The sequence below is a fragment of the Tachypleus tridentatus genome, chromosome 13 (assembly GCF_004210375.1).
Source record: "Tachypleus tridentatus isolate NWPU-2018 chromosome 13, ASM421037v1, whole genome shotgun sequence".
Taxonomy (NCBI): Eukaryota; Metazoa; Arthropoda; class Merostomata; order Xiphosura; family Limulidae; genus Tachypleus; species Tachypleus tridentatus.
Window position 1 is genome coordinate 79,744,583 of NC_134837.1, and position 27,030 is coordinate 79,771,612.

Genomic DNA, 27,030 nt, shown 5'->3' on the forward strand with positions numbered 1-27,030 from the left:
TTTATTACAAAAGATATATTACATGTGGTCATTTTATGATGTAGTTAGTATAAAATGTTAACAATACTTTTATTCATATTTGTTAAATAGTGAAAATTTTTTTTTTTTCATTATCATTATTGTTACAAATATAACTAGGTGTGATTAATAATAATGCTTTGATTTTATGAATTTTAGTTGAATATTGATTTTCAACAATAGATATTAGCAGGTTTCAGTCATAACTATGAGATATTTAGCATGAAAACCATGTCTTTTCTTGTGATGAATTTCAGGAAAGAGATGCACAGAAAACTTACTGGCTGGACCGGTGTGTAGAGGAATTAAGGGCAGATCGATGGGTTATACCAGCATTGAAGCAAATACGGGAAATCTGTTGCTTGTATTCCGAGGCTCCCCCCAACTGTAACCATGCTCAGCGCTTACCTCAAATGTTTTATCGTCATGAAGTTATCAACAGGTTGCAGCAACATCATTCTCTAGTCATTTTAGTGGCTGATAATCTCACCACATATATGAACACAGCCCGAGCTCTGGCTAAGGGTAAGTGTCTTTTGAAATGTTTACCTTGAATGTGTTGAAATTAGTTGTAGTTTATTGCTATTTTTAATTTCAAGTGATTAGGCTGTTAACATAAATTGCTATTCATAGTAATAGTTGCTTCTTTATTATTATCCTTTTGCACTTTCTACCCTATATGTTTTTTTAGTTAAAAGGAGTATTTTACTGTTAGTGTCATATACACTTATCGTATTTCAAGATAATGAAAGATGAACAATAGGCATGTTCACTTACTTTAATAGCTAATTAGAAATTGTAAAATGTATTTTTAATTTGGTAAAATAATTATTTATTTTGATTGAAAGGTAACACCAAAATTTTGTGCTTGAAAATTATATATATATAAAAAGTATCAAAGTTACTGGTGTTTAACATCTTATAAATTGTCATAATCTTGAATTTTGGCCTATTCAGCTGATTTCTGAAGGAAATACATCACTAAAATTGTCTGCTTTGAACACCATAAATCATTGGTAATTTTTGAATTATCACTGGGAGAATTCTCATAATGTTCAGTAAGTTTGTGATTTCTAGTGAGACTTGCTTTAGAACTGGTTATACTTTTCACAATCGTAATGTGAATTGTGCTGGTTTGAACTTATAATTTCATCACTGATGTGAAACCACAGTTAGCAGTTCAAAAGTTCTAAGCTCTTTTATCTATTAGTGCTATTGTTGTTGGTTTTTGCAATGCAGAACAACAAATTATATAACAGGAATATTGATAGAGGTGTAAAGTGAAGATTTCTCCAGTGTCTATAGTGTTATTGTAGTTTATGCTCATATTCTTTTTTTGTTCATTTACATAAAACTTCTCTAAGGCCCATTTCATGATTGACCAATGTTAAAACTGCTATTCCTCATAATTTTTATTTGTTAAGAGGATTCTAAAATGTATTTAATTCAAAAAAATGTTGAATAATTCTGCATAACTTGCCTACATTTTAGGCAGACTTGAGAAACCTCTCAACATTTGAATGATGGCTCAAAAAGAGGTTTTTACATTTAATTTTTCAGGGTCATTAATGGAAGAGTGCAAAAGGTGAATAACCTGTATGAAATTATTAGACTATAACTTGAAATATGGTATATTTTTAAAATACTTCCATAATTTACAGAAGTGGTTGTTTTGGGCTGACTGTTAAAAAATCTCTTTAGACATTTTTTTAAAACTAAAATAAAGCACTGTAAACCTTAATTTTTCAGAATATCCAGAACTTGATCCCAATGCACTTTCTCTAGACAGTCGCTATACTCATGCACAGCAAGTCCAAGAACGGCTCAACTTCCTTAGGTGAGTTAGAGAGAAATATATTCATTTTAAAGGTTTTGTGTGTTGCTAATTCATCCTGCAGTTAGGCAGGTCATTTAAAAAAATTATCTTTGCTTTTGTCTTTTTAATCCAATTTTGATGTACTGATTTTAGGCTTATGGCTTAAAGGTATTGCAGATGAAATGATTGATATTTGAGCAATGAGCTTGGGATCAGTTACAGTATGTTTTTTTCTCAAACTGTTCTTGTAACATTCTCTTGTTGTTGTTTTTTTTAAATGATAAAATATATTGCACAATTTATGGATTAACATAACACAGAATCTACGACAGAGCATTTTGCATTATTATTATTTACAGAAAAAATAAAAATTTCTGTGTGATTTGCTATTTTATATTTTGATGGTAGGTTCTTGTTGAAAGATGGACAGTTATGGCTCTGTGCACCCCAGGCAAAACAGGTTAGGACTGAAATTTACTGAATTTTAATGTTTTATTCTACTTAAATTTTTATTATTGAACATTACAGTAATACATTAAAAATTAAAATTAATTGCAGATCATATTATGTGACTAATTTTTTTTAAATGCTGGTTTCAGTCATAAATAATTTTTGTGGAACCTAATTTGGAGGGTAAAAATTGCATATCATTTCTTAATAATATTATAAAGATTTCAACCATTGTAGTGCAAGAATACTGAGATTGTAAAATCTTTAATTTTAAGCATTATTAAGTTTTATTACCTGCTGTGATCAGTAATAGCAAAACCTCCATGAATATGTGTAAGCATAGGAAAACATAAATCTAGAAGTATGGCATGTAAAAACAATTTTGCAATTTTAAGATGGTAACAGTTTCTATACTTTTTCGTATGCATTGGCAAAAATGTGGAATAGTAAGTATAGTTGTGAAGTATTAGTGACATATTTCTAGTATTTGTTTTGTTTTATTTCACTGGGCTGGGGAATGTATTTGGACTTTTATAATACTATACTAGTTCAAATATGTCAGCGTTATGTTTGTGGTTGAAATTTTAGGTTTTTAATGGTTATAGTTTTTTATGTAATAAAGTTAGCAAAATGTTTATTTTAGAATAGCTTAAAAGTAGTTTAATATCTACATGTGAATAACAGTGTCCTCATGTAATTATCAAAACAGGCTATTTTTTGCTGATTCCTTTAGACACTTATTTGATACAGATACAGCTGACTGGTCCAGAAGTCAAGATTAACATCTTTCCTGTTACACACTTATTAAATATTATCTAATGTATGAACATATTACTTATTTTATAAAACTGTAGGAACTGTTGCATCTAAACCTTGGAGGTTTTAGTTTGGTCCCTCAGTGTGGACTTCTGTATGTGGTGAGGGGGACCTCCCAGAGGAGGTATACTGAAAGAACAGAACCAGAACTGGTCGCCACACACAGCATTCACCCACGTGTTTGCTGTGCGTGGCGACCTATGAAAGGGAGAAGAGGATCTTAGTGGTTGATTTGTCCAACCATAAAACACCAGTTTTGCCTTGAATTCTTGTAGATAGGCAGTCTTGGGGTACCTCCTTTCCCCTTCCCCAGGATCAATCAGCTGATCCATTTGGGCTAGGGTCAACCAAGTACCAGTGTTGGATGTTCTCAACATGTGTTGTGGAGACTGTCTGATGCTGGTGTTTGGGTGTAATGCTTATGAAAGCTTAGTATTGCTACGTCCTTGTTTGGCATTGTAGTGGGTCCCTTCATAGGGCTTCATGGAGGGTTGGGTCAGTGAGCACCAAAATATTCTTTCTTTATTATTGATCCCCCAGATAAAAATAAAATAGTGAAAAAACAGATCATAGGTAAATGACCATGTCATGAAGATTTCTGAACAGCAATCTTCAACTGCTTCAATATCTGTACCTCATATAATGATATTACATTCTTTATCAGACAGATCTTTAGGGCAAATGTCTCCCTTTTTATCCAGAAGAGACTAGAGGGGCTTTTCCACTCGTAAAGATGGAATTATGATGCCTACCAGTGTTCTAATTTTTGCATTTACAACATCATATCAACCTGCTACCATCAAAGCAGGTTATCTAAATTCCAAAGTACAACCGTATATTCCAAACCCTCTCGGATGTTTCCAATGTCAGCGGTTGAGCAACTCAGAGACATCATGTTGTGGTTCCTTGACATGCTTTCATTGTAATGACAAGGACCATGATGCCTAAAAGTGTGAAATGGACCCTCATTGTGTTAATTGTAATGGCTTTCACCCATCTTACTTTCATTCATGCTCTAGGTGAGAGGAGGAAAAATAGGTACAGCATTTGAAAATGGTTCACAACACTTCTTACTCTAAAGCTCGAAAGTTATTGTTCACCGCTATATCTCAGATGTATACTGCTACACTCCATTCCACTGCTACAGTGGGAGTGCAGACAGATCTCTCCATGTCTCTGACAGAGTTGTTTGAAGATTCATTTTGCCCTCCAGGGTTAAGAGAGTTCATGAGTCAATGTCAACAGCTATCTTTATCCCCACCACTCCTTCCAATGACTCCCTGAGTCTACTTCTTTTGGCTTTGGCTTCTAGTGTGTACTCAGGTCCATCTTCTTCGATTCCCAGATGCAAACCCAGGGCAGAATTCGTGGAGGTTGACAGATCTCTTTCTTCTAAAGAGAGAATAAAGAGAAAAGATGTGGTTGAAAACAGAATGGCCCTCTGCTACATTGGTACAGTGGAACTGACAAGGTTTCTGTTCTAATTTAGATGACATTAAGGTGCTTATTGATTCTTATCATTCTGTGTGTCTTTCCTTACAGCAAACATGTATGAAACCTGCCACTATACTCACATTTTGGCAGTTTTCTTTGTACAGAAATGACAGGCTGTTTGATGGACGAGTGCATGAAGGGGTTGCACTGTTGATTGATCAGCATGTGCCCACCCTGTCTTTGCCACTCGACACACCCTTGGAGACCATAGTCATTCGTGTTTCCTTGGGTTGTACTATCACTTACTATTCTCTCTCTTTTCTGGAGAAACCTATGATTAATCAGATCTTGATGCTCTTGCTGAACAGTTACCATTTTCCTTTTTAATGGACGTAATCTCCTATGCGGAGTACGGATATTGGTGGTAAGGATAGCTCTGTAGAGTGTATGCTATCGTATCATGACCTTTCTTTCTTCAGTATTGGTGTTTATACTTATTTTCATGCACCTAGTCAGTGATTTACTGCTATTGATCACTGTGTTTGCTCTCCTTCACATTTTACTCACTTTTCTTGGAGGGTTGATAGAGACCCATGGGGTAGTGATCATTTTCCTGTAATTTTGTGAAAGACTGACTGTGGTTGATGCCACCTGACACATCTTCTTAGGTGGAAACTGTACCAGGCCAACTGGCCTTCTTTCATTGCTCTCAAAGAACATGATCCTTCCAATGTAAGCCATCAATGGATGACTGTGTGGCAGCAGTGACTGACTGTATTATACAAGCAGCTACTCAATCATTTCCTAATACCTTGACTCATTTTCCATGGTATTCTCGTCCATGGTGGAATCCTGCCTTCCACATGGAATGAAAGGCTCAAAAACGGGCCTGTGGTACCTTTCTTAGATATCCCACATTTTCAAACTGCCTTGCTTTCCAGCAGATTCGTGCATGTGCTCAGCAGGTAAGATGTCAAAGCCAGAAGGAATTTTGGATTAGGTTTACAGCTAGCACCTCTTCTACCACCAGTTCCAAAGTCATATGAGACCGGATTCGGAAGGTCAGTGGGCAGTATACTTTCGTCCCCCTTTCGATCTTGCTCTCTGATGGCCAGAAAATTGCTCCATCCCCCACCTTCTTAGTCATAAAGACTCAGGCAGAGTGATTGTCTCTTTCCTTTCGGGCATGTCATCTTTATGAGTATAACTGCCCATTTACACTGGTGGAACTCAAGCTTGCTCTTCATCAGTCTAGCAGTACATCAGTTGGACCTGATGATATTCAGTATGAGATGCTGTCCATATCTCTCCTGCCTCTCTTGCTATTCTTCTGGTTGTATTTAACCAGATCTGGCAGGAGAATGTTTGTTTTTCCTGATGCTTAGCACTGTGCTATTGTTCTTCCTTTCTCTAAGCCTGGGAAGGATCCCAAGTTTCCTTCAAACTGTTGCCCCATTGCTTTGAGGAACTGTCTCTGTAAGGCCTTGGAGAAGATAGTTAATGCTCATCATGTTTGGTTCCGTGAATCAAACAATCTCTCACCCACCAAATATGAGTTCCAACAACAGTGCTCTACCATGGACCACCTTATTCAACTTGAAACATCAGAGAAGCCTTTCTCAAGTGATGTCTTGTATTTGTATCTTTTTTTTACCATGAGAAAACTTATGATACTATGTGGAAGTATGGCATCCTATGAGATCTCCATTCATATGGGTTGCATGGCCATTTATCCATTCCTATTAAACATTTTTTTAATGGGACAGGCAATTCCAAATCCATGAGAGTTTGACCCTTTCTCTTTCTTTCTTGCAGGAACTTGGAGCTTTTTAGGGCTGTGTCTTTAGTGCCACATTTTTCATTACAAAGATTAATGCCATCAGTAGACCCCCCTCTCACAGTTGCAAGTTATCTCTATGTTGACAACTTTTACTTCTCGTGTCAGTCATCCAGCATGAGGTTTATTGAGCAGCAGCTACAGAATGCCCTCATTTGTTTACTGAAGTGGACCACAGCAAACAGTTTTACCTTTTCTTTTTGTAAATCCATTTGCCTGCAGTTCACTCTGATTTTAAGTTCTGTTTCAAAGAACTTATGCTTCCTATGGTCCCTGAGGCAAAGTTCTTGGTGCTTATATTTGACCATAAGCTGACTTTCATTCCACATGTCAAGCAGCTATGTGTCAAGTGTACAAGGGTACTGAACATCCTCTGTGTCCTCTCTTCCACCTCTTGGGGAGTGGATTGATGTTCTATGCTACAGATATATTGTGCTCTTATTTGATTGAAACTGGACTATGGTCTCTGGTGTATGGCTCTGGCAGGACCTCAGCCATGAAGATGTTGGACCCTTTTCACCATTAGGGGCTTTGGCTCTGCACAGGGGCTTTTTTGCATTTCTCCAACCCAGAGTTTTTACACTGAGTCTAGTGAACCTCCTTTATACCTCTGCTGTTTGCAACTGTCTTTACTGTATGCTGCAAAACTTCAATCTTTACCACAGCCTCCTAACTGATGTTGTATTATCCTTACTCAGTGGGCCATGCTTTTTCAGAACAGACAGTTCACCATTGCTCCTTTTGGCCTTTGTATTCACATGCAGTTGGATGAATTGGGTCTGTCCTTGGATAACATAGCTGTATCCACTGATCAGCCCATCCCACCATGGCTAATTATCATCCCCAAATGTGACCTTCTTTTGAATCATTTGAAGAAGGCAGATACTCCTGATTAGAAGTATTGCCTTGTATTTGCTGAACTTCTTTTGCACCATCCTTCCATTCCTATTTATATGGATTATTTGAAATCAGATGCCTCTGTGGGCTCTGCCATGGTTTGATGGTTGTACACAGAACCCCTCTACAGTTTTTGTGTTCTCTGTTGCATTGTGCACCATTTCTCTTGCCCTGGATCACTTAGAAGCTATGCAGTACATAATATGTACTATTTGTAATGATTTGCTTAGCTCTCTACTGGCTCTGGAATTGCTTCACATCAGTTTTCACCCTGTTCTGTCAATATTTAAAAAAAGATTGACCCAATTTTCTTTATCATCTACTTCTATCCAGTTTTTTCTGAATACCAGGCTGCATTGGTATTCATGGGAATGAACTTGCTGACACTACAGCTAAGTCTGTTTTCTCTGGCACTATGCTATTACTACCATGCCTGTTTCATACATGGACTATGGTCCTGTAATCAAGGCTTGGCTCTGTGCCAGTTGGTAGTCAACTTGGAGTGAGCAATGTGATAACAAACTTTTCCAGATCAAGCCTTTTGTTACTTTTTGGCTGCCTTGTTTCCATAAGGCTCGAAAAGAGGAAGTTGTCCTGGCTAGGCTATAAATTGGACACAGTTTTTTTAAATTATAGTTTTCTTTTATCTGGGACTGATGCTCCAGTGTGTGATCTATGTGACACTCAAGCCACAGTAGTCCACATTGTTAACTATGTTAACATCATATTTATTTAGTAATGATAAAAACATGTATAAACTGATACACATGCTTTTTGTGAATATCTTCATAGCTTCAATTAAAAACTTTGCAAATTTTCTGCAACATCAGAGAGATATGGGCAGATAATTTACATTAATGTTTTTATTAGTGATGATTAGATCTGTGAGACAATTGATAAAGATATTTCAAATGAAAAAAAAGTTCAAGCAGTCATAGAGTGTGTATCATTAATTGTGCTAAGTTTCATGCTGATATTAAGTGTAATGGTGAAGTTACTACTCTAATAAATTGGTGACCTCAGTGAAAACTGCATTTTGAAAAATAGATAAAAAAGTAAATTATTATTTATTGTGTTAAAAGACATCAGATGCGTCTGATTAGGTTTAGAGAATGTGATAGACAGTAATATAATATTTTTATTGTATATTATATTCCAGCAATGTAGGTAAGAAAAAGAAATTATTTATTGAAAAGAAACTATATTTATCTAAAATAAATGAAAGTTTTGTGTAAATTGATTAAGCATTTCCACTGTGAGAAGAAAAAACCATGGGTTGTTAATTTATCCCTGCTTTAGAAACAATTCAGCTGCATCAAACTTTTAAATTGGTTCAGCATAAAAGGTATAAAAACAGGGTATAACTTGTGGAATGTTAGGAATAGGATATATATTTTGTCTATAATGTATAATCATTATTCAGTTGTGAATAAGGTTTTATTAATTTATTGTGCTGTTTAGATTTGGAACTGTTTGGCAGAAAATGCAGTTTACACATATGACAGAGAAGCTTGTTTTAAGTGGTTTTCAAAGGTAAGGAAATTTCAGGTAGATTTTGACTTTGGAACTTGGTTTTTTTGTTTGTTTTTTACAATGCAATAGTTTCATTATATAATTTTAGTAAAATACTTTAGTTTAATGGTTTGAGTAAGGAAATCTAACCTAAGTTTTACTTGTTAAAACAGTTACTTCAATATAATGCAGTTCGGTATATTTAATTAAATGTAACTTTTATGTGAAGTACAGAATACAACATTTATAAGGTTTGGTAATAAGAGTGAGCTTTGGTGGAACTATCCATATAACTTTTTCTACATAATGGGAGATTGTTATAAAAGTAATCTTATTATAAATACTTGAGTATTTGTTTTTAAGTAGTTTAGGTGTAGGTCACAAAATTATTGACTTCCTTATGGTAATGCCCTGTGTACCAGAACATACAGTGTAAATATTAACATTCCATATGGTCTGGAAAAGTTATATGTACTGCTAACAAAAACTTAAATTTAATTTTACAACTATTGTGGAATAGTATTAGTTTCCAGTTAGCTTTTATCATTTACTTACTTCACTTTAAACTAAATCTGAAATATTGTAGCATTAAATTGTACATAGTGGTTACATTTTTCTTTTCTTGGGATTTCAATTAAGTTATATGAGTGAGTGACATGTTAAAAGAATTTTCCTCATCCTCCACTCTCCGACTTGATGTTTCTGTTAAAGTAAAAGTTAAGACAAGTATGAGAGAAGAAATTTACTTGTATGCAGATATATATTTTAATGAACTTGCAGCTGATGGGAGAAGAGCCAGATCTTGATCCTGAAATCAACAGAGATTTTTTTGAAAACAACATTCTTCATTTAGACCCCAGTCTTCTAACTGAGAGTGGGATGAAGTGAGTTTGCTTTTCAGTTCCTGCTGTTCAGTTTTAAATGTCTTGAAATTCATAGTATGCCTTTATAAATCTTTACACGAAAAAAGGTACCTCACAATAGTAGGCTTGAAAAAAAAAAAAAAACAAATGGGGCCACCCTTCAACTATTTTAAGCTACAGAACACCTACCATTTTTCTGTTACAAAGTTATCCATATCATATGTGACATTTAACATATTTTGATCTAACACTGATTTTGTGTATTTTGCTACCAGCATATTTGTTTATTTGATTCTTTATTGTGGCATTACACTGAAAAATTGAAATGGTTGCTAAATTCAAATTGTTTTTAAAATTGGTTATATGTTTGAGCTTAATCTTTAAGAGGATCTACCAATAAAGATTTTGTGGTTGTGAAAACATACTTCTTGAACAATAAAATATAAAATTTATAGCAGTGCTTTTTAGAGCTGGCAAAATTGTCATATTTATTGAATTTAAGCTATTAATATTTAACTTGTATGAGAAGTATCTTGTGTTTAAGACTTGATAGAAATTGAACTGTAATATGATATCATTTGGTTGTAATTGTATCCTACGAAGAATAAATGCAAATCTTTATTTTCTTTTTTGTAAGTTGTTAGTTCAAAGTAATGCAAGTACTATTAAGATACTGATTTACTGTGCATATGCATATTTTAAAATTTATATTTAGACATATATAATTTGTGTTTCAGATGTTTTGATAGATTTTTTAAAGCAGTTAACTCCAAAGAAGAAAAACTACTACCAAAGCGAAGGGCACTTTTGATGGATGATTTAGAACTAATAGGTTTAGACTACCTCTGGAAGGTAATAGGAAAGACATGTTTGACATTTTTAGTGTGTTGAATGGCCTTTTGGAAAACTTCTTTTATAAAGGAAATAATATGTGCTTTTAATTTCTAGTAGTCATTAGTTGTTGTTTTTTTAATTATGACAATATTTCACTATAATATTCAGATTTGAAATAATTTCTTGTGAAAAATCATGAAGTGTATTGGTTATAACTGTGGCTTTCTCTGGGTAGTATTTGTTTGATTGAATCTGAAAATTTTAAAACTTATTAAACTGCTTAACAGTGATATGAAAATTTTTCATTTATAAAGAAACAATTTAAATAAATTTCATTTGTCGTAATCATTCATAAACAACAAATTTTATATAAATTATTTTTTGTTTCTTAAATAATAATCAACTATAGATTAACTACTACATCAACACAGATGCTACTACATTTTTAGCTAGTTGTCATTGTTGTTAAAGACTATACGTTTCATATTGTAAGGATATTAGTATATTGTCATTTAAATTATGTATAATATGAAAAAAAATTGTTCTGTTATCCTTTATAAGCAGTTTAATACATCAATACCTTATCATTCAACATCATTTTATTTAATTTTGGTGCTATGTGAAAATAATTTAGTAATATAATGAGCAGGGTCAATAAGAAAACATTTTATTTTTTATAACGTAACTCTTACATTCCAAAGAAGAGTTAATATTTAGTATCTTACTGGTCTGTGTTTTCTTTTAAATATTAGGTGGTTTTATGCAGTGGAGAAGAAATTGCTAACAAGGCAATAGAGCTTCTTAAAGAAACCTACACAAATTTAGGTCCAAGGCTGCAGGCCAGCCAACTTGCTATTCACGAAGATTTTATCCAGTCGTGTATGGATCGTTTGAAAGCAGCTTTTGACACTGTATCTGTTCTTGAAAGGGATAAAGATAGTTTGAATAGGCAACGTCAGGAGACCACACGTATGATACGGGTCCTCAAAGTGTTGTATGAATACATAGCTCAGTGTGATGGTGATTATGATGAGGAGAGAACTATTTTACCTATGGCTAGGTGAGTTGAAAGTGTGTTTTGATTTAATATCAAGTTGTATATTTTATACACTAGCTTTTATTTTAGAGTTTGTAACAGTTGTAATGAGTAACTGATACAATCACCTAACTCTTTATTACTAATCAGATGTTGATAGATTATTGTGTATGATCCTATCCACAACAGTGATTGACAGTTGGTATCTGATTACTACAAACTTACTGTAAGTACTATAATTGTAGTTAAATAATTTTTCTTATATGAGGAGAAATCCTTCTAGGATCATCTTGTAAAGAGAATTTAATTGGATAGTTTTTAAATTTGTTTATATACTACTATATCATTTTTATTTGAACAAAACAATTATAATCATTGACATCTTGGCTTAAGAATTTTGTGTTTCTTAGGGCACACCGTGGGAAACATGTAGTCCTGACTGTGAGGTTTCCTAACCAGGGACACCATGTAGATGATCTTGATGTTTGGACTCACACAAATGATACTTTGGGTTCAGTGAGACGACAAATTCTAATGAGGTTTGTTTTTAATTTTATTTTTAGAAGCTTTACATAGCGTACTAAGCCAATGTAAGGGTGTTTCACCTCAATTTTTAAAACATTTACAGGTACGGTGTGGCAACACCCCTAATATTTTAAAACTTCGTTATTCTATAGAAAGACACCATTGAATAAACTTGAACCTATGAAATCCATCAGTTGTTTTAGTATGTAAAAATGTTGATGAATTAGTCATAATGGCTGGTCTTAGTTAAAATGTATAAGAAATTCGAAGTTCATTGAAAAAGATGTTTTATTGAATTACATATGGCAAGCCTCCTTTCTGTATTTCTGCTTATAATGCTAAAAATTGAGATTCTGTGCTCGTGGTGGGAACTGTGAAGGTATGTAACCTCCAATGTGTAGCTTTGTGCTAAAAACCAAACAAACAAATATAGAGCAAACTAAAGTTTAAACTACATTTTATTGGAATTTTTTTAAAATTAATAAACGTTTTGGGTATATAACAGTTTAAATCTTTTAACTTAATGAGGCCTAGGAGCATTAATTCTAATTACCTCAGGATAGAGCAGGGTATAAACTACTTATGTTAGCATAGAATGAAGAAAGGGAGTGAAAAGATATTTGTGGCTTTGTGGGAAAGTCAAAAGATCCAGTTCTTTTAAGAGTAAAACAGTGAAATGTAGTGGAAAGTATAGACCACTTAGAAACAAACCACAGATATATGATTTTTTAAATAGTTTCTTTAGCTGTTCTTTTTCATTCCTGAAAATGTTTTCATGTTAAATTATATTTCTTTGATAGCTACTGAAATTTTCTTATGTGACAAACATTGGGTAAGCCTTATTAGGATAAGATGTGGCAGTGAATCAAAATATGGCTCAGTCTGTACTTATTGAATAATATTGTTAATTTATTCCAGCAACTGGCAATAATGGAGGCTCATGTTACAGGAAGGACTGTATTAAAAACAGCAAATCCATACCTTTGACTAATTATATTAGTTTGTTATAACCTCAAAACAAGCCAAAACAAAAATAAATTAAAAAATAATAAACAAATTAAAAAGATCCCAGGGTACAAGCTATAATGTGGGGTATAAAATGTACCATAGGTTTTGGAGGTGACTGAAGAAGTAGAACCTACAATGTGGTGGGGATACACAATTAATCAGTCTTAACATCGATTCACCAATCTCACATAAATAAATAAAGGAGTAGCAGTAGATATAGAAATAGAAATTAGAAGAGCAAGATGTGGGTGCTCAAACCCAGTGTTCCACATCTATATCACCCTTCACTGTTTCAACTTATGTTTAGGCTATAACAAACTAATATATATATTTTATTAAAAATAAGATATATTTGTAAAATATAAGTTGATTGTGATCAAGAATATTTTTACCAAGTCTGACCTGATGCTGTTTTTAAAGGTCTGGTTGTAAATGACTAAGTTTTGTGGTTTATAACCTGGAATGGAATGCTGCAATTGCCATGTTCTAGGTCTTAAGATAAATATACTAATGAATATCAATCAATTTGAAAAATAATTTAAATTCCAAAAGAAAATAGTAGTTTAAATGTTTTAAAAAATATTGGAAATTTCATTTTAAGTATTACACTATGAGAAAGAAAAAAACAAGGAATATCAGTGACATATTCCTGGTCTGGGAGGGGCTAAGACACCAAATGTTTCTTTTGATTCTCTTTTGTCATTCTGCATAAAAATTGTTGAACTTTCTGAATACTTTTCTTAAAACAAAGTATTTGATACACATTATTGTTAAGTGGTTAATATTCTCTGCAGTATGTTTACTTTTGCAAAAAGTTTTAAATTGCTTCCTTTGTAAAATGTGATCTGTTTTATCATTATTCAGTTGTAAATCTTGTACAATATCAAAGTTGGAGTTTTGTTGGTTTTTTTATATTTCAGAGTGAAGGGTAACAATCCTCATGTGAAGGTTGAACTTTTTATAAATGGAGAGATACAAGACCCAGCTAATGACAAGAGACTGCTTTCACAACTTCCACAAAGGGACAAATTAGTAAGTTGTTGACGTGAACTCTGCTTTATAGTGGGGCTGGCGTGGCCAGGTGGTTAGTGTGTTCGACACATAACCTGAGGGTCATGGGGTCGAATCCCCATCACATCAAACATGTTCACCCTTTCAGCCATGGAGGTATTACAATGTAATGGTCAATCCTATTATTTGTTGGTAAAAGTGTAACCCAAGAGTTAGCAGTTGGTAGTGACGATTAGCTGCCTTCCCTCTAGTTTTACACTGCCAAATTAAGGATGCAGGTAGCACTTGTGTAGCTTTGCAAAAAATCAAAACAAATAAATCTTACAGTGGAAAGTTTCTTAGAGGAACAGAATTTTACAGTGAGGCTAAATGTTAATTAGTGTTGTAATGTAAAAACCAATGGTAGTTCATAAAACCTGTCTTGCAAAACATCATAAAAGCTATGTTTATTGTAATTACAGCAATCTAAGATTCTTATTCTGTTGCAGGACACAATAAAATCTGTGAAATGTTTTTAAGAACATAATTTTATATTTCATCACCTCTGTTTTACCTGTCTACTTGCAACACAGTTCAGTTTTATTCTTAAATTCTGTAGACAAGACAGTATTTCTCAATGAGACTATTAATATTTAAAAATTAACATTTTTAAATGTGGCAATATAAAAATCTGCCCAAATGCCATTCTCATGTAATAATTATTATAGTAGGTAGGCAAACAACAATTTATAAGCATAAGGAAGAATTTCATTGATAGCAGAACATACTGTATACAGGTACCTGAAGAAGACAGACTGTTGTCCTGTTGAAACACATAGTATGTTTTACCATCAGTAAAACTTTTCCTTATACTTTTAATCGTTGTTTGCCTATATGGTATAATATTAGCATAGTGTGCTTCCTCACTTCAGTTACTACAGTTATGTAAAACTCTGACTCTGCTAAATAACATGACACAATTAATAAATGATAACATGTTTTCAACAGTCTGGTGTAATGAGAATTAATGATTTGTCTTTATTAACATATTTCTCTGCTTTCAAATTCTTTTTCAGAAAAACTTTTGTTAAAAATAATTACTAATAAATAATACCACCAATCAGAGATCCCCTTTTTTTTTTTGGATAGGAAGTAACAAAGATGAAATATGATTTTGTGTTTTCCATGTACAGTATCTTTTCCTTTACTCCTTTGGCAATAATGGAGAATCATGTTATGCTAAATCTTAGGCTAGATGAAAACAGCTGTTATAGCTATTTTCATAGTCTTGTAATTTTACCTTATATTATGGCATGACTTGCATAAGAATTACATATTTATTTCCTTGGGGTTGTTAGAGAAAGTTAAATAAGTTTTCAACGTCATTGCAAAATATAGGACCAAAATGGATTAAATAATTTTTGACGATCAGTTAGTGTGTAATAATAGTTTCTAGTTTGGTGTCTACAAACAAATCTCATGAATTATTTTATGTATAGATCCTTTCAGCAAAACTGAGTCAGGCTAACACCAATATGCCATCATCTCCTGACTCTAGCTCAGATAGCTCTGAAGGTTCACCACAAAATCCATTTGATGGACCAAACATTGAAGCTGAAGGATGCCTTCCTGGAGTGGTAGGTTTTTTTTATTATATAAATGAAGAAACCAGTAAATTACTGAAATATGAGAAATGTCTTTTAAAGATTTTTCTTGTTTCTACTATCTAAATAAAAATATTTTAAATCAGTTATTAGTGTTTCTTTTTATTATTTGATATTACTAGGGCATAAACTATTATTTTGTATTTGTGTATTTACCAAAATTAGTTGATTACTCCATTATTGTTCAGCAAAAAAAAAAAAAAAATGGATATTGGTGGGACTAAACTTTAAAAGTGTGTGCCAAAACCTAATTAATTTTTTTACATATAAGCAGCATTTTCTAAAGTGGAGTTTGAGAAGGATTATGTTTTAAATAGATGCTAGTTGTATTTTGTAGCTGGACATGAACAAAATCTAATGAGGTAAATATAGAACTGTTGTATATAGATTTAAAGTAAAGAAGTAAAACATGAGTGAGTACATCTCTGTATCCAACATTTTTGTGATAAACATGGTCTCTCTGGATAGTCACTATCTTGGCTAAAATCTTAAGATTTTTTTCATGATTGAATTCTTGATAAAAAGGCACAGCATTTTCAGGCGGTTAGGGTGCTTGCTTTGTAATCTGAGGATCTTGGGTTTAAATCCCTGTCCCACCAAACATGTTTGCCCTTTCAACTGTGGGGGCATTATAATGTGACAGGCAATCCCACTATTTGCTAGTAAAAGAGTAGCCCGAGAATTGGTGACGGTCTTGATGACTAGCTGCCTTCCCTCTAGTCTTACACTGCTAAATTATAGATGGCTAGCAAAGATAGCCTTCACATAGCTTTGCACAAAATTCAAAAACAAACAAATCTTGATAAAATGACATTAGAAATTAGTGATTTTTTTAAAAAAATTATGGTGTCAGGAAGTGTAGAAATCAACAGTCATATTTTTTGTCAATTTCTTGTGTTTACATGCCTAATTCACATTTGTTTATCATTTGAAATCTAATTATCTTTTTTTAATGTAGTGTGTTAACTGTAAAGAATAAAAATGAATGAAGTTGTGGCAGTAGCTATGAATACTAATTCCTGTAAATTATATAGTGGTTAAACTCGTGCTTCACATGCAAACTTATTTAAACTTTTAGCTTCATTGTTGATTTTTAAGTGCCTGTTGGAATTTGTATTGAGATGTAATGGTATTGCATTATTTAGAAGCTACAGGAAGGTAATTAATTAATTAATGTGTTTCTTTATGTGTTTATGTTACTCAAGTAATTGTCTTTAAAGTTAATGTTATAAATGTCATAGTTTTATACTCATGTAGAATAATGAGAACTTTTTCTCTCGTACAAATGCAAAAGTACCACTATATAATTAGCTGGTAGAAGTATTTGGTTTTCAGGTAAGCTAGCATCCACAAACTCCCAGGCTGACTGGCATGCAGTTTTTGTGTTTTTTTATTACATAGTTATTTCAGTGAGACAAGTGGATATCCAGTGTTTGAGTGTCAAATCCCCAAATGACTGTGTGGAAATTTAAGAAGTTTTTTTTTAAATATTGTCATGAATATTTTAAAGTTTGAAATTCCCTTTATTTTTAATTTCTAACAAGTTTAGTGATAGATATAAGCTTCTTAGCTGATTTTAGGAGAGACATAGTAATGTCCAGTACACCTGATAAAATCCCTGGTAATTTGTCAATTACATTGAAATATACATATTACAAATTAGCATGGATTTTATTGAGTGAATTGTCTTTTTGTTCACCTTTACATTTGATTCTTTAAAAATAATGTATCTGTGTGACTTATTCTTGTTTATGTATGTGTGCATAAATCCTGTAGCAAGTTATTATAGTCCAGCTGTGATAAACAAAGTGTTGCATTTTATAGCATATGAGAATAAACATACAGAAAGTTCAGTAGCAAGAGCCTTTCATGTGCTGCAGGAAATAATGTATGCAACACAATCAAGAAGGATCTTTACCATGAAGAAAATGCAAGTCATATTTACACAGTTGTTTCCAAGGGATATCTTTTCATCTGTCAGGTACTTCAAGCAGCTGGAGAACAAAATGGATATTTGTGATATTCCATCCAAGTTCATACTGATGAAATTGCAAGGTGCAGTGTCTGTGGCATCAGAATGTTGCAAAAGGCACTTGAAAACTTTAATTCTTGTACACATGAAGGCTTATAGAATGCATACAGTGTTTAATGATGTGCTTTTGATGTGTCAGCCTTAAAATGGAGTGTTTTTGCAATAGAAATTACACTGCAAGACCACTGCCAAAATTTACGACAATCAAAATATGACTGAATGTGGTGGCATGACTTGTAATGGTGTAGTGAGGTTCCACAATAATTTTAACATATTCAGACTCTATGTAATCTAATACTCTATTAGCATTTTTATTGAATGTTTAGACAATTGAAAGGATCCTAAAAATATGAGATCTCTCATTAAATTTATTAATATTTTCATGTTATGATTAATTATGTTCTTTTTTGCTGTTTTCTATTATTGATAAATCTTGGTGTAATTTAATGCACACCTAATTTATTTGCATGTTGTTTCTTATAGTTGATGGCTCAACAACCTGATTATGTGAAGTTCCTGCTCCAGTTGGCTGATCTTGGAAGTTCTCGTAACATCCCAGCTTTAAGGGACAGAGCTCGTGCTGTGTTGAAGCTAATGCCTGCAGGTTTGATATTTTGTATTTATTTTTTGTGTTATGCACAATAAACCAGTGAAATGTTCACTATGGTACCTGTCTTTTGTTTACTCTAGCAGAATTATCTCATTGAATAGCTAAGTGAAATTCATTCAAATAATCATTCATTCCTATGAATTTTCTAATGCCAAAATTTCAAAAGTATACTTATGTTTAGTAGTTGTTGTTCTACTGATACCTTAATGGCTGAAATTCATTATTTGATGTTTTGATAATTAACAAAAAATATTATCTTACTAGATTTAAAGATTTATCTTTTCATTTCTCAAAAAAGCTTATTAATCAGTGGATCTTGTTTTTACAATATTCTGCCATATAGTAATCATCAAAAGAGAGTGCCTAGTCTTTATGGCTCCCATTTCTCATTACCAGTTGATATTTATGTGTGGCTATGAATACACACTGTTGCTTCTTAGTGCAATATTTATTGCAGGATCCTTTATCATAATATATTGAGGTTATTCCTCCCCTCCTCCAACCTTTTTACATGTTTTCCAAAGTCTATCAATTATGTATAGATGAAGACTTCCAAGGTCCTGTTTCAAAAAGGAAAAACACAAGACACCAATATCATTGAATAGAATAGCACAAATTCCAATTTTTACTTGTATCATGCAAAGTAAGTGACATATTGAAGAAGTGTGGTTTGATGCTTTGTTGTGATAGAGTTGTACTTCATTGCATTCAACCTGTACAAAAATATTTCTGTATAGTGTAATGGTCTCATCCATTTGTCCAATAGTATATAGAGTTCACTGTGGCATTATTCTAAACTCTGTAAATCATAGCTGTAAATTAAAACAAAAATTTCATTAAAGTGTTGTATCATCAGTAGGATATTAATAAATTACCCACATGTGGCATACACCTAACTAGACATATGGTTCATCCTGTCTAACATACTTCTGTATATCACATGGATAATATCATTAGTACTGCTGTTAACATCTCTCACTGAGAATCTTGTGATATCAACTTTTTTTTGTCTTCTAAAACCATTTAAATTCTTTTATTTACAGTTTTGAGGAAGTATCTTGGTTTAACTATCATGGAATAGCTCATGTTTTCCTTATAGGATCACACTTTCCACATTTCTGTAATTGAGAAATAAGACCACTTCTGAGTAGAAAATTCTACTTAATGTAGGCATTACCTACACTTGCAAATCAATACATTTCATTTGAATTATAACAAGAGAATCAGGGTTTTTAATCTGAGAACAGGAAAAGTAATTAACTTTTAGACAGTAACTTGAAAATACTGGTTAAAGCAAAGGCATAGAATATTAAATAATTCATACCCACCTAAAAAAATGGTTATTAACATTTCATCTTTACAGAGTGGAAGCTTTAATCCGTACCTATTGTTCTAATATAATTTTAGAGTATTCATTAACTTTCACTTGCATATGCCAGATTTATCACCAAGCTTCTCCTGTTTAAGTCTCAAATTGAAGGTTAAGTAATAAGTGAAGTGTTTTGAATATGGTGGTGAACTATTGTATTAAAGCCTTTTCATGTTCATGTATATACTGTGTTCTAAAGTTGTTTATTTTTATTGTACAAGTATATACTTTTGATAAGTGAGCAAGACAAGTAAATATCACTTGTGTTGAAAGTGTTGTTGTAAAGCCATTCTAAATACATTTATCCTTCTAATCAAAAATAAAAAATGTATTGAATGTTGTGAATACAATGTTTTAAAAGTTATCAGTGTTAATGAAGTTAACTTTTGTTATTCTTTAAATTTGATATATTGACTTTAATAGATGCACACACTGCAGAAGGACTACAAGCTATCTGTCTGAATAATGCTAAACTTTGTGATCAGTCTCTTTCACCAACGTTAGAATCTGTTTTCTTTGATCCTTCACCTTCTCAAGTTCTTTACTACTTGGAGGTAAGTTATGTGGTGTTTAAGTTTTCTTTCAACACTATAGAAGAACCAGTACTTTTCTCATCTCTCTTTTGAGGATTTCAACAGACTTGTTAAAATATACCTCAGAAAATATACTTTTAATGACAACAATAAATTATTTAGCATTGTGCCTATCAAAATAATGAGCAATTTGAATTTCAGTCTATCAGCTAATCAAGCTTTTAAATGTGTAAGTTTGGAAACAGTATAAAGGCATTCAAATTGTGTATTCAATAGTCACTGAAATATTTTGTACAATAAATAGTTACTGCTACAGAGTGTTCGGAAAGTCACTGTGCACTTGTATATTTATTAACAGACATGTTTCAGTATAGAATACAGGAGGTAAATATGAATGACAATTATAAACAATGTTGAAAGTGATCCCCGTTGGCATCAATACAGGCTTGGATCCTTCTTATTTTGTTTCTAAACACCGCTATCAGTTGCTGGCTTGAAATAGACTGAATAAAATATGATTACGAAAGTGCACAGTGACTTTATGAACACCCTGTATAATATTAACTTTGTTCTGTGTTTTCTGAAGAAAAAAAAAGAAAACTCGGTCGTCTTACAAATAACAACAATACTGGTATAAATAAAAAATTACCAAGCTATAGTATATCACATTGAATTAGTGACTAACGATTATTAATTGCCACCAGGATCAGTTATTTTGAGTGAATGTGATGTTTTTAATTTTAAAAAAATGCTTCCCTGGCTTTCCATTAGTTGGATATTACAAAGAAAGAGTTATGTTTTTAGTAACCACATGTTACAGAACTTAATTAAAATTTATGTAAAGTATTTGTGTATTTATACAAGAAATATAATGCTGTTATCTTAACCAATACTATTAACAAAACATGAGCAATAAAGATGTCAAGATTATAACATTTTGAACTATACTAATTTATATTTGATAACTGAATTTCCTAATCAGTTTGTTAATGTTATAAGTTGTACATTCCTGACAAAGTTACAGTTCATGTTAAAAAATATTGATAACTCCATTAAATTACATATAAGCTTACATCATTTACTGGAAAAGTATGTCTGTACAAATGTTATTCATCTCCAGCATACTACACTACTTTTTTTTTCTGGATCTGAGGTCATGCCTCCCCCCAAAAAAAAAAAAACAGTTTGCATTAAGAGTCTGCATTTGATTAATTATTATGCTACATACTTTCAATTACAATTTTTGGTAACTTCACATTCCTATATTCTTTCTTTCCCCAGCACATAATTTATTCATGAAATTTTCAGTGCAAAAATATTTTATAAATTCCAAGGAAGGTGTGCTATATGTGATGTGTGAGTGTTATTTGAAAGAAAATATAGTGTTAACCAAATTGCAATATTTTTTCAGGTGGTTTATTCCTTGTTAATGCCTGCCCACAACACACTATCTGAGGAGACTCAACTTTTCCAATTCAATTTTTTCAAAAGTGGAGGAGTGAAATGTGTTCTGGGAATGCTGACAAAAAACAACTTCCTTCCACATGCTGATATACCAACTAAAAGGTTAGATATATTTTTGTCATGATGAGGAATATACTAAAGATTTATACTCAAGAAGAGTGTGATATTTCTGTATTCTTTTTATTTCTGCAAGGGTTCATATCTAAATATGTTTCACAAAATCTAATCACAATTTTTCATCTCAATTTTTTTTAACCTTTACAGAGCTGCTTATCTGATGGTGCTAAAGCTGTCCAAACTCCTGTTTACTGTTGTTACCAACTGTATAGTTCAAGTGGCTATTGACAATTGCCAAAACCAGAAATCTATCAATGTACAGATGACAGGAAAAGCAGAGATGCTGACCCAAGCTAGGATGCATATTCCTAACCCTAACTCTGAATACATGTTACGAAGCATTGCAATGAGACTAAGTCACATGCTGCATGAACAGGTATTTCTTCCTTTTTTTATTATTATTTTTTGATTGTCAACATTAATTCAAATAAAAATGTTGTATCTGCATGTTGTATTTTATTTCTGCAGATGACTGAATGTTATCATCTGTATTTAAAATATTGTTTTCATTATTTTACTCCTCTGTTATTGCATCTTCAATTTTTTTAATGAAAAATAAGACAAATGTGAATAACAGATTATATTAGGTAATAAACATCCTTAATACACTGCCACGTTCACAAGTCAGGACAGTTAGATTTATATAGTTGTTCAGGCATTGTGTGATAAATAACTGTTAGTGTTAAGCAGTGAGTGAAAGTTTTGTTAATAATTTGATCTTTATGGTTTTTGGTTGGAAGTGTGCTTTAGATTAAAAGTGGAATTTAAACTTTAGTATTCTCAAATTAATTGTATGGCTTTTTGCAAAATTCAAAACTGTCAGAGTTAAAACAAAAGTGTATAGGTTTACAGATGTATATTTTATGGAAAAGGTTTTAAGTCTTTAATAAGTATATCAAAAGTTGGAATTTGTTTCCAAGAAAGTGCAAAGTGAAGTCTTGGGTAGTATTAGCTGGTTGAGTAAGTCTTAGTAATATTGCATTATATATACAGATACATGTATATAATTTGACTTTTATCATGTTACGAATACTGTTGTAAAAATGTTTTAATTGTTAACTGGAAATTTGTTGATTAACCCTATTGCTACATGTATTCTTTACTGTGCATAACATGGTATTTTAGTGTCTTATATTCAAAATTTTATTAAACTATCTTTTATTTATCTTATATCAATTAGAGTAGCACAGAATCTTAGCTTATAATACATATTTTAGTAGTATGCAAGGCAATATTCAAACAAATCTTGAATTACCTGTAAAGTGACACATTTTATCTCAGCATGATATCTTCCCTCCTTTTTTGTACACCATCTCTCAAAAAAGTATGAAATTAAACATAAATTACTCTCTATAAAATTGTCATTACTCAGACAAAACACAGTTATTATAGTCTTCAACTTTGTTTAGTTAGTGGCATAAAATAGAAAATAAGACCATTTCTGTCACACCTATCTGTCACATTCTCTCTTTCATAATTCATTAATAGTTCTCTCATACATTTAATTGTATAATATCTGTAACCAATAGAAAGTCAAGGTTTTTATTTATCCATTGAGGTATTGTGTAACATTATGTTCTGAAAGGATAAACGTCAATTTCACTTAGAGTACCGACGTTGTTACTGTGTGAAAGTTAATAGCTAGCTTGGATGAACTTGTAACTCTGCCAAAATTTGTGAAGATATATACACTATATTGATAGTTAGAAGTATTAGATGTAAAAAGACAAAGTAAGTACAAAGAGGTCACGTGGTTGGTCATATAGACCTAGCTGGTATTCAGTGACTTAATGCTGTGTTTTTTAGACTGAAATATGAAAGTATTACTTGTATTATCATGACATGTAACATTTTTTTTTTACTACTGAGAAATAGGAATGTTTAACTTATTGTCAGTCTTGAGATAAAATTATTAGTGGGAATGTTCTGTTTATATTTCATTACAATCAGTCATAAGAAAAGCTAGTTATAGTCCCAAAAATATGAATATAAATTTAGTTTCATTTAAAACATGTTAATGGTAAAATTGTTAAATTTGATTATATGTAAATTTCAGAAATTCTTTGAGCCTCAGAGAAAAAATAAATATTTAAGATTTTTTAAAATTGTATGTAAAATCTTGAGACACCTTTTAGTGTTTGATATTGAATGAAACTCAATGCCAAGTAAGCTTGTTGAGCAACCAAGTAGTATTGTGTCTTAACTAATGGCTTATCAGTCTGTGTGATATTTGTGATGTCTTAAAATCTAAAGTATTTTCAGGAAGTTTGAAGAATATTGTTTGTGTGGTTTTGTGCTATATTCGTGTTAAGTAGTTATACAGCTGAATTGGTGAATTCAAAAGGGGCCCAAATCCAAGAAATATGTTTTTGCAGGAAATCAACTTAATTGCATACCTTAAATGGAGGCTATGCCAAATGATTCATACTTTACCCAGATATAGTACCAGTTCATAGCTTACAAATGCTATGAACTGAATATGAAGCACTTCACTCTTTTAATATCAGAGGGCTGGCAAACTAAAGTTTCTGGACATGGGCCCTTCTTTAATTAAACAATAATAAAATCTGAAGAGAATGGACATACCACATATTTCTCATCTGAGGATATCTTTATTTCTTATTCTGTCATATTTTTAATACTTCTTAAGATCAGTTTATATCCAAATTATTGTTCTGATGCATAACTGCCAGTAAAATGAGTTTTTCCTTCTGAAAGGGGACAGGTTATCAATGAGGTACATCGTTTTAATGGTATCTATCTTTAGACTCATCTTCACCCCTAGTATCACAAACTGTTAACGTATTGAGGAACTGCTGAACCTCTGGTGAAAGGTATTTTGCCAATTTTTGAATATCCTTTACTTTTGCTGCCTGTACACCAAGTTGCCCATTGTAGAGTGGCTCCTCTGGGTATGTAACAACCCTGACTGAGGGCTTTAGAAGGCAGAATCTGGTTGTGACCTGAGCAGACATATTTTCGGAAACCTCGAATCTGAACACCTTGTATTTGCTGACTTCTCTCCATCCTTTCTGACTGACTTTTTATAAAACTGGCCAAGGTGGGATTTGAAATCAAGCATATCATTCTTTGCCTTCAGCACATAATCTTTTTGGTTTGTTTCTGGCCCATTCTTGATCATTACACTTTCATTTTGGCCAAATCTCTCCATAACCTGAATCAAACTCATGCTGCATGGGCACTGCCATCCTGGATGACTAGTGCTGCCATCTATGGCATTAAGCTAATCCATGCAAGAGAGGCCCAAGTCCTGGAGTTGGGCCCCTCTTGCACTCAATGCATTTTAAATGCTGTGAATAGTCAATACATTATTGTGAACTTGGGACCTTTATGCACACAATCAGATAGCTTGTCTCTTAAAGATCATTAAACATATGATATCTCAATTTTGAAAAATTGTGGACTTTGGGCCCCTTTTGAATTCACTGATTCAATTGAAATATATTTTAAGGTCATTAAATTATTTTTTTACACTACCATCAAGAAGTTATTAAGATGTTTTGGTGTTAGTAGAGATTTCTTGGTGCTAAAATTAACTCCAAAAAGAATTTTAAGTGTCCGTTTATTGCTGTTTTTTTTCCTCCTCAGATACAAAGCACTTAAAAATATTTACTGAACATAAAGCATTATTTAATTAAAATCTCCAGGTTTCCAGCCTCGATCATTATTAAGTCCTATATCTGGGCCTTTTGATTGACATTAGGGCACCTACTAGTGTTGCTAATTAACATAAATGCTGTTTTAATCATTTTAATAACTAATATTGGTCAAGGTAGGCTATTTGAGATGGTATTGGCATTTAAATTGTAACTGTATGTGTATGGCTAAATGATGTATAATTCTACATAATATAAGAAAAAAAAACTACAGCATTTACTAGTATTGGGCCACACAGTTCTATAAATTCATAGAATTTGTGGTTTAAGATTTGATGAAAATTCTGGCTGGGATGTTGTAGCTCCTTTCTATTTACTTCTAGGGTACAGGTCCGTTACCAGATCTTTGTACTGTTAGAGCTATTATCAAATTATGTTGGGCATCGTCTTGTGGCTCACTTCAACTGGTGCAAGCTGCTAATGAAGCACTACACCAACAGCAAGAAAAGGTAAAATATATTTATAAACAATTCATAAGAATATTATCTTAAAGATTTAAACATACTGTATTGGCAACAGCTGTTTAATTTATTTCACCCACACTGATAAACATTTATGGTAATTCAGATAGTTTTTAATAATGAAAAGCTCTAATTATATGTTTGATAAATGTTTAGTATTAATCAGTTAAGTTCAGTTTATGTAAAACTTTGTAAAATTTAATGTGAAAAACAACCAATCAACAAGCATTTCTTTAACCCTTTGACTGCTGGCTTGCAGTATTAGGGTATGGTCCACCTCTGACAGTTAAATGTGAGTATACTGTATACAGCATATGGCTCACAAAATTTTTGCATGCATTTAAAGCAGTGGCAGTTAAAGGGTTAAAACTTTAACACTTCTTATGTGTCTTGTTTTAAAAGTTTGTAAAATATTAAAATATATATACATTATATTATTTAGGTGTCAAGGCCAATTGACCTGGAGGATGCTCAGCTGTGTAGAGAAGCTCTGGAGGTGCTGTCAGTCACATTAGCTCTTTGTCCAGAGTCACTGGACACTTTAATGAAGGATAAGAACTGGCATTTGTTTATTTTGGACTTGTTACTCATCTGTAAAAACAGGCAAGAAATAAAGAGTATTTAAGTTGCAGCTAAAAGTCATTCACATTTTTTTTTAAGGATTACATGAAATTGTATATGAACTGTTTGTGTTTGTGTGTGTGTATATATATGTTGTTGCTTCTTACAGGAGGGTGGAAAAAAAAAGTGGCCTCCCTTGAAGATCTTGTTAAGTTGTTATATGTTTTGTTAGATAAGGTAAAGTATGTAAAAACTATATATTTTAAGAACATACTTGATGAAATCAGCTCAAATATGATCTCAAATCCTAATTTTAACATTGGATTTTATAAATACCTGAACTTTTCATGATCTTAGTTTCATGGTCTCATAAAACTTGTTGTGCACCTGATGTAGTTTCTTTAATCATCTTGTTCCAGTTAGTCTACGAAATGATCAAAACAGTTTCTCTACAATTGTGTAGTTATTAAAATATATTTTAGAAATAAGAGAATTGATGTTATGGA

The 27,030-nt window shown here is 32.3% G+C and overlaps 1 protein-coding gene across 5 annotated transcripts in view; it reads left to right on the forward strand.

Moving 5' to 3' along the window:
- Positions 1-27,030, forward strand: part of LOC143240423 (ubiquitin carboxyl-terminal hydrolase 9X-like) — a 147,666-nt gene that overhangs the window by 64,363 nt on the left and 56,273 nt on the right. For all 5 annotated transcript variants that reach the window (XM_076482835.1, XM_076482838.1, XM_076482839.1 and 2 more), the window contains exons 14-29: positions 276-543; positions 1,768-1,855; positions 2,243-2,294; positions 8,730-8,801; positions 9,561-9,664; positions 10,381-10,495; positions 11,230-11,537; positions 11,924-12,052; positions 13,967-14,078; positions 15,536-15,673; positions 18,216-18,336; positions 20,135-20,265; positions 21,656-21,810; positions 21,973-22,201; positions 25,826-25,951; positions 26,406-26,566. In XM_076482835.1, the coding sequence (XP_076338950.1) occupies positions 276-543; positions 1,768-1,855; positions 2,243-2,294; positions 8,730-8,801; positions 9,561-9,664; positions 10,381-10,495; positions 11,230-11,537; positions 11,924-12,052; positions 13,967-14,078; positions 15,536-15,673; positions 18,216-18,336; positions 20,135-20,265; positions 21,656-21,810; positions 21,973-22,201; positions 25,826-25,951; positions 26,406-26,566 (2,309 nt within the window). The remainder of the gene's footprint in view (positions 1-275; positions 544-1,767; positions 1,856-2,242; positions 2,295-8,729; positions 8,802-9,560; positions 9,665-10,380; positions 10,496-11,229; positions 11,538-11,923; positions 12,053-13,966; positions 14,079-15,535; positions 15,674-18,215; positions 18,337-20,134; positions 20,266-21,655; positions 21,811-21,972; positions 22,202-25,825; positions 25,952-26,405; positions 26,567-27,030) is intronic.